General features: G+C 47.6%; 1 protein-coding gene across 9 annotated transcripts in view; it reads right to left on the minus strand.

The window, feature by feature from the left end:
- The window catches only part of CACNA1D (calcium voltage-gated channel subunit alpha1 D), a 308,623-nt gene that overhangs the window by 26,026 nt on the left and 270,334 nt on the right, over window positions 1–12,263 (minus strand). For all 9 annotated transcript variants that reach the window (XM_081073050.1, XM_081073054.1, XM_081073051.1 and 6 more), the window contains 2 exons: window positions 11,184–11,285; window positions 5,978–6,108 (listed from right to left, as the gene is read on the minus strand). In XM_081073050.1, the coding sequence (XP_080929176.1) occupies window positions 5,978–6,108; window positions 11,184–11,285 (233 nt within the window). The remainder of the gene's footprint in view (window positions 1–5,977; window positions 6,109–11,183; window positions 11,286–12,263) is intronic.

Here is a 12,263-nt window from a genome sequence, read left to right on the forward strand (position 1 = left end):
ATTCTGCTGTGAGAATCCATAAAACCCACTTACTAGCTCCCAGACTTACTAGCCTGTACATTTGGGAGCAGAATTGGGGACTGGGCCCATTTCCATAGTGAGGCCCGGGAGTCCACTTAAGTCCAGGCAGGTTAGACCACTTAGTATCATGAGTCACTGTGGCCAAGGGCAAGGGTCACAGCACAAAGACATCACTGGAATAGACCTCAGGCTGGGAGGTGCCCAGCCGGCCATCTCTACGCTGGGCCTGCAGGGCTTCCACTAGTACTGCTCTTCCCACTGCTGACAATGCTCCCCCACTCTGCCTGGTCTTGGATGAGTGCAGCCAGGAAAAGGGTTTCCCTCATTCAGCTGGCTCTCTCCACCTCATTCTCCATGTCCTCTGCACGCAAACACTCGTCAGTCTGCAGAGACCAGGGCAGGCAAAAGGGACTGATAAACCTTTCCTCTATTCACTTCCGAAATGTCAACTTTTTGCACTAAGGTTACTTTTGAATATTGACTTTACAACTCAGATTGGCTCCTTTGGGCACCTTGGGCTCAGCTTCGGATGTACAGACTCCTCAACATTGGGTGGAATTGGCTGAGAATTTCAGGAGGGAGGCCCTCATGAAGCAACTTCTTGAGGAAAAATCACTTGTTCTTAAGATGTGAAACCCCACCTGTAAGAGTTACGTCTGTTTACAGCTTTACACATTTCCATGCTATCTTAAAAAGGGGAGAATTCTCTTTCTCAATGGATCACCATGGTACAGAACAGAAAAGAGATAAAAGAAAAACAGGAATTTCTTAAAGGTCTGGTAGTAAACAGGCATATGGTATTATTATTGTTGTAGTCTTAATAATAAGCAATTATACGTTCAAAGTGCTTTACAATCACTTAGCTATTCCTCACAACAGCCCTGTGAGGTAGGTCGACATTATTATCCCCATTTTACAGATGGGGAAACTGAGGCACAGAGAGGTTAAGTGTCTTGCCCAAGGTCACGCAGCAACTAACCACTGGAGCTGGGACTAGAACCCAGGTTCCCGACTCCCAGTGTCCTTGAAACTAGACCATACTGCTTCCAAAGAGGCATCCCCGGACTGGCTTTGAGCACGGATTAAAGACGGACAATGCTGAATGAGGTTTGGGTGTGGTGGTACTTCCCGTGGACACGTTAAGATGAAACCTGAGGTGCTGCCTGGGTTGGTTTTGGCATGCGGGTGTATGTGTTAGTTTAAATGGGTGTGTCTGAGCTTCCTGTTCTGCCCGCTTCTCACTGCATTCTGAACTGGGTCTCTGCAGAGAGCGGAGCTGGATGGTCAGGAGGTCAGGACGGACTGGCATAGAAAAGGAACTCTGTCAGCTCAGTGCCAAGGGGGCTGCCAGTCTTTGGGAGTTTGGACAAACTAGGGATGCAGGACTTTGGAACGGAGTCAGCCGCCCACCTTAGGCAGATCTGCTTAATCTTTTTATTATTTTAGTTTAATTTTTTTTTTTTACTGGCCATCATCAGGAAGTTGTGTTCATTTCATTTCTCTGTGGGGCGGCTGCCCCCCTCCTTTGCTCTCTCTCACTCTTTCCCTTTCTCTGAGTCTCTGCTTGGGAGGGAAACCGGTTAAGCCTTGCATGTTCCCTTTCATGAATCAAAGCCACCGAGAGCAGTGTCCGCGACAGGAGGCCATGGCTCCGCAGATGGGCCACGGCCCCGCTTCCACCTTCTGGAGGAGTGCTTTGCTTGGAAGGGGTCTCCCTGGGGCCTTGGGTTTGCTTTTTCCTGCATTTCTCCCGAAATGCTGTTTCAGTAGAAATAAGCCCACTTGAGACTTTTCCCTTTCAAGGCCTTAGCCACAAACGCCTTCCGACTAACGAGCTTGGTGCTGTAGCTCAGGCAGAAAATTCTAAAGCATCCGTTCAAGCATCTGAAACAAATGAATCAGCCAGTGAAATCTCATCTGTTAGCATTTGTTCTCCTCTTAGATTAAAAAAGAACAAAGAAAGCCTTTCCGTGGCTTTGGATGAAGGCATGCTTTAAAAAAAAGAAGGAAAATCTTGTTCCTTTTTCTAGACTGCAGTGACTAGATAACAGGTGTCTGATACTCCAGAGAGTAAATGTCCGTGGAATATCCTGTTTTCCTCTGTCTTTATGCACCGAGCCGCCCTCAGAAAGCCACATCAAGGCATATCAGGGACTAAGTGTCATTTGCTTCTTTGATACCACCCACCTTTCCACTTGCCCACCTACATCACCATCTGTTGGTTAGGGCACAGGCTTTAACATTATAAATCCTAACAACCTAATTTACAATCTGGAAATAACAGTCTCCTTAAACCCAACTTCCAAACAGGTAAAAAAAAAAAAAAAAAAAAAAAAAGAAAAAAAGAAAAAAAAAAAAGAAAGGAAAAGAAAAGAAAACTATCCCTCTAAAGTCTTCCTGTCACTAAGATGGGCAAGCTCCCATCTGGGATGAATGAGGGACAGAGTCTCCTTGGATGCCACCAGCACATCTTTTGCATAAAGGAAATTCTTGAATGTTGAAAGAAAAAGAAATGAACAAAACTTTTCCCGCTTTGGGATTTTTTTTTCCTTATCCATGAGATACTGGACAAATTAGCATCTCTCTCTTGCACAGGAGTCCTCACGTGGAAGGTCTAGAGGGGCATTACTAGTTGCTGGCAAGGGGGCAGAGCTTTCATGGCTGCAGAGCTATGTTCCTTTATTTATTCAACCTTCTCATGGAAACTCAGATGCAGCAACAATGGATGAAGAGCAAAGGCTGAGTCCAACTAAAGTGAATATGGCATGTAGGGGATGAGTGAGGAAAAAAAAGGCTTAATGCAGCTTCTCTCTGATTCCCTCTGTAGAGGTGCTGGAGAGAAGTCTGGCTTCAATGATGACAATGGATGGACAGATGGAAACTGCACACTCATTCAGACCACAGAGGCCAGAGGACACTGGGTGCCAAGCTCCTACCCACACATGGATCCAGGAGCTCCTCAAGCCATCCCCCTTCATATAGAAGGAGACACTGCAGTTGGTCTGAACACAGGGAGACCAGATGGAGCCCACAGGGTTGAAAACCATAGTGCATCTGTGTGCCCTTGAAAATGGGGCAAAGAATGTGGACCAGCTCTGATCCTGTTCAGACAGACTGCACTCTACGTAGCACAAGCACGCATATGCCTATATCTTGACTCCTGTGCTCACACCGTGATGCCCACACTCCACTTTCCATTAGCAATCGTCAGCCATGAGGCACCTCTGACACGGGGAGAAGCAACTCACCCCACTTCTCAATATCCCATGCCCACTTTCAGGGGCTTCCTTGAGGATCTGGATACTTGTCCTGGTGACACTGTTGGTGCACTGCTCCCATTGCCATTTAACCCCATTTCCCTAACTACTACATCATCATGTAATATTTCATCATGCTGAAAGGAAGAGCCCCCTCATGCTAATTAAAAGTAGAGTGACAAATCACATTTAAAGCCATTTCTGGAGCCGAGGAAGCCAAAAATGTAATTAGAATTATCCTTCAAGGAGACAAAATTTTTCTGTTTTTAATGTGCGCTTCAGAATCAAATACATTTTCAGAATTTATCCGTCAAGATTATGAATACAACTTAATTTTCTAGGCTATATACTCAACATAAATTATAGTCATAGCCTCAACTCCCAATGGAACCGTGTGAAAATGTGTTAATATTACCACCTAACTGGAAATATTTGAATTTCACCAAGGAAATGAAACCCTTTCTATAAACAACAAAATGGAAAATGTTCGGGAGAAAAAAAACCCTCAGCATTATTGTAATACAATGTAATAGTCTTTTAACCCAATGACTTAAAAATGTAGTTTTAGCAACCTTCAACTTGAAGACTCAGCAAAGCCCATTCATGAAATGTGGTCATTAATAACTTAGCCACGTTGTTTTTCAGATTTTAAAACATCGAAAGACTATATCCAGCCACTAGAGCAAGCACTGAAACCACCTTATTGGGAAGTCTTGGGAATTCAGAAAAGGTGTAAATCGTGTCCAGGTGGTCATCAAATGTATCTTCCACAGAGAACAGAAGGGTCTCATCACAGAGCTACCCTGATTACTGTAAATTATGACATAGCCATGCATGAAAGAGTATGTTTCCCCCTCCAGAAAAGTCATTAAGTACCACCGATCCCACCTACTAGAATCCGAGAACAGGAAGCACTTCCCTCTCTACAAGCAGAGGGCACCGCAGTGCTCTGAAACCCTGCCAGACTATCCGCCAGGCCCAAGGCTACTTTCAGGAAGAGCCATCAGAAACACTGACTTTCAGGAAGAGCCATCATCACTCCTTCTCCTTGCACCCTGCCTTCAAGAATGCACGAACCAGAGTCCTGTTCAAATTTACAAACACTTTTCAGTTTGCTTTGTCTCTCTAAGGCTACTTGTGAACTGTGATCAGAAGAGCTGTCATTTTTGCAAACCGGATCGGCCGGAGGTGAAAGAACTTTACTCACAATTCCACAACCAGAGACAGCACTGAGCTATTTGACTGAGCCTGTGATTCACTGAGCTACCTTTAGGACATGTGAGCAGAGGAAGAAAGATCAGAATTGTCTTCAGCTGAACTCAGCATCCATCCTTCCCCTCAACCCTGCAGCTGTCTGGGTAGAGCAGAGGTTTCATCATGAATCAGCAGGTCACTGTCACACAAGGTCATCTCCTAACCCAACACATGTGCATGTAGCCCACATTACTTCATTCACTCATTCATTGTCATTCGTGTTCACATTCTCTCTTGCAGCCAGATCACAGACAAGCCTTCCGTTTGGCATTGACCATCACTTTAACACAAAACAATACGGGACATTTTTTTCCAGACAAAAAGTGAAGGATTATTCCACATTGACCCTTACCAATATCTACAAGGCCTAATTTTAGACACGTGGTGATGACAGGGACATAAAAGTAATTTTAGAGTAAACCAATTAAAAAGGAAAAAAATCTTGATCCTATTCACGATGGAGTTGAAGCACTCTGGGTAGCAGAGATGACAGGGCTTTTGATTAATTTGGACAGCTGTTTCTGGCACCTTGCCGATCTTTGTAGTTCCCTTCTTTCAGGTCTTAGCATCTTTTTCTAGCTTCCCCTTCACCCTGCTTTCTCAATCACCAGCACTAACAAACTCCCCTTCCTGGCCCTTCTGTGCACGTCTCCACTGTGACTCCCTTCCCCTGCACGCCTGCATCCCAACCCAGAGCTTTGGGCTTACCTACGATTCTATATTCTCGCCTACATAGACCCGGGTTGGAACCAGAGGTTCCTGCAGGCTACCTCCACACTGTAGGACAGGGCCAGGGCTGGCTTAGGGGGAGGGACAGGGACCAGAGGCTGGCCTGGGTGTGACAGAGCAGCATTTGCACAGCAAACCTCACGGCCATCAGGAGACACACAGAGAGACAGACATCACACACACACACACACACACACACACACACACACACACACGTACACTCACACATACCAGGAAGTGATGGATGTTACTGAAATGGACCAAAAACCAACAAGCAGTGGGGTAAGAAACAAACAGAAACAAAACAAAGCACTTGTGTTCAGATGGAAAGCTGTTTACTGGGCAGCTAGGGCCTAAGCCCAGGGGCAGGGAAGGTGGGTCGCTGCTCAGAGGGCACTGCCCTGGGAGAAGCCTAAAGAAGACAGGGTGCAAGGGCTGCGCTTGCTCCCCTCCCACCAGGGATGTGCCTTCACCGCTGTCCTGGGGCCCCATCCCATGGGTTGCAGCAGATCCCTCAGGACAGAGAAAGCAAGGAGAGGGAGGCACTTACCTTGTGGCCCAGAAATGGCTAGTCCACAATTTGGGGAGTGTGCAGTATCTCAGTTTAAACAAAATCCTTGTGGTACTGCTCAACCATGAACTGTCAGCTCTCTAGTATTTCAAATAAGCTTGTAAAATCGTTAGTGAAAAGAGGAAACAACAAAACAACAATTCACCTGTAGGGCAATTGTAGTGTTCTTCGCAGGGTATTTTCCCACCAGTCCTTGTTCTTTCCGTTTCTTGAATTTCCTAAAGTAGTCCTGTATCAGGAAAGTGGCATAGAACTTCCCCACGGTTACCTCATCATCTAGACGGAGAGACCAGACAGAGCTCTCCCGAATCCGCACATTTGCACCAAGAGCCTAAACACTGGCTTCTGGCTGGAGCTGGGGCAGGGGCCGGGGCAGGGGGTGGACAGTGCAGAAGGCACTGAGCTCTCAGCTTACAACACAGGAGGAGCACTAAATCTAGCAAAAAGCAAGGTTTGGCAAAGCAGTTAAGGCTCTAAATGAGAGTCAGTTCAATGAACTGATACTCAACATTGCAGAAAATAATGCATTTGTCATGACTTTAACAGAGCAGTGTATTAGTAACACTATGAAGTGCTGCCTTAGTTGCTTAATTAAAATAAAAATTACAAAACAAAAAAGGCTTCATCGGTCATATTTTCACCCCGGTGCACAGGGATTTGCATGTGTAATTACCATAAACACCAAGGGCAACTAACCATCCAAATCCCAATGCCTGGAGATAAAGATAGAGACGTCGGAAAGGTGACAGACAAGCTCGGAAGAAGAAGGTTCAGAAAAGTGACTGCAAACCCAGATTTTCACGTGTCCTTTGACTCTGCGAATAGCCTCCATCTGCCATTCCTTGGTTTGTAATTCAGAACTGCTTGTTTTTTTGTGCTGTAAGTGACAGCACCAGGTAACCTCACAGTTGAGCTGACTTATTCCTGCTTTGTCCAGAATCGCCCCAACACGTATCGCTGGGAACTGGAGCTCCGCTAAGCGTGTTACAGGCGATGCATGAGGCAGAATAGCGGCTCTGGCTGTCTCCCAGTAAACCACGTTGGCAGTGTGAGTGGGCCCCGGGGTCTCCACAAGCCCTGCTCTCCCAAGGGTGCTTGCTACCAGATCTGCAATGTGTCAAGGGCTCCTGGGGGGAAAGCTTAAGGCCCCTTAGCCGCCCATCCCACACGGGGCTACGGACTGCTGGTCATGACTTGCAGAGGCTGCGAGGACCAAAGGTTGCTGGCCCTCAAGCTTTTGCACAGCGAAGCTTTTGGCCAGGTCCCCCTTGTAAGAGTTACATGTGATCTGGGGTAAGGAGCTCAACCTCCTGGGGCTTGTGTCCTCGTGTGTAAAGGGGACTATGAGGATTACATGGGAAGTGGTATGTAGAGCACTCAGATAAAGGCCGGAGATGGGTGCCTGTGAGCCACCAGAGGCACTGTTCTTTTACAACCCACCAACAGTGGCCATTGAAGTGGATTACAGAGCACCACAGATTGGGGAACACTGGGGCCTACCCTATTCACTAATGAATGGGGTTCATTTAGTGCCCAGGTGGGAGGTGTACCTGTCGGGCACTACTGAGCCACTCTGGGCTGTCTCCCCAAATTTCCTTGTCAAAGGAAGATGCTTGTGTTACTGAGAGAGAAGATGCTTGAAGTGGTCTGGCTCTGAGAACATGTTATATTCCTTCTAAACCCAAGCTGGGCTAGTCCTGGAGTGGTACAGAGGCCACCAATGTGAACCTAAGGCTTTGCATAGCACGTGAAACCATGGTCTCTCATCGGTCTCAGGCTGCTCTAATAATGCACTGACCATAGGCAAAGAGGTGAGAGGTGAAGAGAGACCATGCAGGTCTTGACATTTCAGCCCCTGCTTTGCGCTCAAGCCACTCCCCATTTTGCCAGGGTGTGTTTGGAATACAAGTTCCAACAGCCCTACTGTTGGGCATCTACAGGTGCCAGGTCCTGTGTCAGAGGAGTGCCCCATGGGTCTCATGGCCTCTTCAACAACAGCTCTCAGATAGGGGATCTGCTCGCCTCTGACAGGTGGGAGAGGTGAAAGGACTTGCCCAGGCCAGTGGGTTAGGACATGAGCCCGAAAGCCTGGGCTCTTCTCCTCTGCAGCACCTCCCTAAGGATGACCCAGCTCCAGCCACACAGGCCGCCTTCTCTGGGGTTGCCCCTCCCAGAGTACAAGGCTCTCTCTACTGGGCTGCATGCAGGAGGTGGGCTGACTGCCAACAGAGTAGAGAATCCTGGGGACCTAGCGGGGATTCTCCACCTGCTGTGCCATAGCCGGCCTCTTCAGCCCAGGGTTTCAAGTCTTCTCTGTGGGCTCCCCGAAAAACAACACTGTATACAGAAGGCCCATTGCATTCCTCACTGGGATGCTTCCAGCACACGCAGCCTACCCTTCTCTCGCATTAGCCTGAACTGTGCTAGCCTGGAGTGGCCAATCGAGCTTCTGCCGGAGGGTCTTGGCTGTCCCTGGCCCAGAACCGGGGGTGGCAGTGGTCAGTGCAGAGGACTGACCGTGTTTCCACCTGAGGGGTGACTCCAGGGCAGAGGAACAGCCACCAGGGCTCTGCAGGAAAAATTCAAGGACCACTTGGACTGCTTCACTGAGACACTGAGCTAATTGAGACTGGGCCCAGGAAGAATTCTTAAAAACAGAAAAAGTCAAAGCTATAGCAGGACAGAAAAGGAAGGAAGAGAAGGAATGAATGCAGTCAGGCTGTCTGGGCTCAGGACTGGACAGAAATAGATGGGGTCAGCTCTGAGAGCTCTTCAGGGAAAAGGCGCTAAAGATCCAAGTCAAGGGGTGAGGAGGCCCCACGGCAAGGAGAGCATCTGGGAGGAGAGAGGACTTCTAAAGAAAGGCAGAGGATCCATTAAATGGCATGACGAGACTGAAGAGTGGAGGGGAGAACATGAGTGACAGTCAGAGATGGGCAATGAGAGAGCTCAGCCTTATGACAGAGGCAGCAGGCAGGCTGGCCCCACAGCCACAGGCCCCAGCATTGCTGAAAGTGCAGAAGGAAAGTTCCCTACTAGTATTCCTGGGCTCAATCGTGTCACCCTATTAAAGCTCATGACAACCCAGGGGCAACTCACATCACACTCATGCCAGCAACACCTCCTAACATGGGCACCTACTCTATTCTGTGAGGGGTTTCCTGTGTGATAGGGGCAGCTGGCCTGGCTCAGTCTGCTGCTCTCTGACCGGGTTATAGCATGCGGGCCACCAAGCCTCTCAGCCTCAGGGAGCTACCTATCTGCTGGCCCAGAGACTGTACAAATCTTCTCATTTTCTAAGTGTGCCAAGATGTGGGAAAGCCTGGAACCATTGGCTGACTGGAAGATAAAAGAGGAAAAACAAAGAGATACATTCTAAACCCCTGCCCGGCAATTCATTTGGGGTCTGTTCTCCGAAGCCAGAAAGTCATGTTTTCTTGAACTTCTTCAGTGGCAACAGCACTAATTTGAGATTCAACCTGATAAGCACTATCCTAGGCATATACACAAACACTGACATGAAATTTCTAGAGCGTTCCATCTTCTACTAAAGCCCCATTTTCTCCTTCTCAGGTTGCACAGTGCCTCTTGAAGTCATGTCATAACAGATTAACACTTGTCATCCTAAACCTCAATCCATTTTAAGAAATATGGAGAAAAAGCCAGAGCCCGTTGCTGGGCCAAGAAAGCAGAAGAACATTTAGCCTTTATTAGAAATCTAGTAGAACTAACTAAAAAAGGAAGGGAGCTTAGATAGTGACCCAAATTCTGGACTTTTGTCCTGGTAAAATGAAAAGAAATCAGGTTTCACAGTAAGGTGAATGACACCGTCCAAGGGAGTCTAGCCAGAATGGGCACTGGCATGTGAGTGACACTGGTTTGTAATGAAGGTGGCATTTCAGGAGAGGTGTCAGGGGGTGTGGGGGGTAGCAGGGCTCCCACCCCCCATGAGGAAGGTTTACTCAGACAGGCACAGCCCACTATTCTGAAGCATGCATCTGTATGTCGAGAAACACTGTAGGGGAATATAGTTGGCAAGAGATAACTCTGATTCCATGCCACCACCCTAAAACAGAATTGCTTCAGAATATTCTGAAAGACTGAGACTTGAAAAGAATGGAGGCTGCAGAAAAAGCTCAAGCACATTGTTACAACAATTTAGAAAAGCAATTTACCTAAGCCATGCGAGCACTTGGGTGTGCAGCTAGAAAGAACAGAATGAAACCAGAGTTGTTTTAAAGGTGCAGTATCAGTTCTCCTGGGGAAAGCCAGGGTTCTCTGGGTGGGAGTTTGAGGTTTTTGTTCCTTTTGGTTTGGGCAGCTTTTGCTCTTCCTGTCATTTCTTTGGGGGCCATCTTTCCCAGCTTTGAGCTGGTGGCCATACCAGGTATGGGTGGCTTCCCTGGAGTGACACAAGCTCATATGGTTTCTCACTTCATGCTGAGGAACAGAGCTGGCCAGTATGCTGCTCTCTCCGCCTCAAGAGGCAGAGGTTGTCATCTTCTCAGAGGGCGAGGCCTGACCACCATCCTGGCCTGGGGTTCTGGAGTCGGAGTCCAGACCTGAGCCAAACTAACCTCGAAAGCTGCAGGGGCCGTGACACTATTAAAGTTAGTTTGGCTACAAAATACACCAAAGGCTTATCATGTGCCCAGGGCTAGGGATTCTAGAACGCTGTGCAATGGCACTGAGTAAATGGATTCTGCACCTTTAAAACTTGAAAATAAAATAGTCAAAAAACAACCACTTCAACTTCTACGTCCATGTGCACTTAAACAAAAATGGAAAAACAGTGTCTATGTTATATATATATATGTATGTTATATATATATAAATCTGAAAAAAGTTTAGTCAGTTATTTTATGATCAATACGAAAAGAAAGAAGCATGCCTGTGAGACCTGTCCCTACTCTAAATTCTAAATAAAGGGACAGTCACTTTCTGACTGCTATCTTTTTTGGGGGTGTGGGGAGAAGCTTTCAATGATATGTTGAAGGATAAATGGAAACTAGTCTTAAGTATTTCATTTTGGACCGAAAAATACAAGCTTTTTTGTTTTGAGGCAACAAGCTTGTCCTCTGACATTATTAATTCCTCCACCAACAAGCAAACCCCTGCTCCAGCCATCTGAGTCTGGATATCCTTCCCACTGAAACCTCTCCTTTGTCTGGAATGCTCTTCATATTTCCCCAAAGAATTACAGCAAAAAAGGCCAAAAGGCCTTCTTTAGCTGTTGCTCAGTGCGCTAGCTGATACATAAAGCATGTGCAAACGCTCTGGGCTGGCTGGAGACACTAGCATTGAAACCAACGTGTTGGCCAAGAGCTACTTAGGAAATAGATTACACTGACCACCAGCTGGAGGGACTACTTGGTCAAGGAGTTTCATGCTGGTTTTCTTCCAGATTTTCTTTATCACAGCTCGAAGTTCTTCATTAGCTTGCTCCAGGTTCCCTGGATTCAAAAAGCAAGAGGGGAAAACAAGCCTTGATTCTTTTACCCAGCAATCCCTCTCTGTTCTCACCATGGCTGCTGCCCTCCCAGCGGAACCTGGATGGGCGCGTGGACCTCGGATGGGTCTCCGCTCCCACCAGGCTCTCCCCAGTCAGGGTCATACACACTTCCTGTATTCAGCACATAGTTAGCGAGCCGTCCGATGGGCAGCCACTCCACTCTACTGTGGGAACAACCATGCTACTCTGGAATCCAAGGCCTGTCATAAGCTGAACCTGCCCTACCCTCCCAAGCCAACACCTATTCCTTTCCCACGGCTCCCAGCCTAGAATGCCAAATCTTGTCTCCATCCTTGAAGACTCAGACTAAATTTCCCCCAAATAAGATTCTCTCGATTCCTGTTATATGTGCTCATCTGCATCACACCGTCGTGGTCTTTTATCAGATAGGCTGATGTTTGTCTCCTTGACACGCCAGTATATAAAAACCCTCCCTCATGGCATCCCTCTCTGATGCCAGCTGGGGGCCAGGTACAGAGGCGCACGCTGCAAGCGGTGTATATTAGCTTGACGGGACTGGCTTTGTGGGATACATTCACCCTGAACTCTGGGGTTGCGAGGACACAGCTATCCTCTGACTCCACAGAAGCCCCTTGCTGGCCGCCCCCCTTCCCTCTCTTCCCTCCCGGCCTCAGCTTCTTCACCTCTTGGTCACTTCTCAATCTGCTGCAATCTGATTTCCATTCCACCTCTGAAGTTGTCACCAAGCCAATCTCAATAGCCACTCTCCAGGGCTTTTACTACCAGAGCGTGGCCACAAAGACCACTCTGTTTTGGTCTCCGCTAGTCTTAATAGTATTTTCCAAGTGCCAACTACGTGCTAGCACTGCATATCCTTCCCACTGAAACCTCTCTTTTGTCTGGAATGGTCTTCGTATTATCCCAAAGAATTACAGCAAAAAGGCCGAAAGGCCTTTCT

Source organism: Rhinolophus hipposideros, assembly GCF_964194185.1.
Source record: "Rhinolophus hipposideros genome assembly, chromosome: 14".
Taxonomy (NCBI): Eukaryota; Metazoa; Chordata; class Mammalia; order Chiroptera; family Rhinolophidae; genus Rhinolophus; species Rhinolophus hipposideros.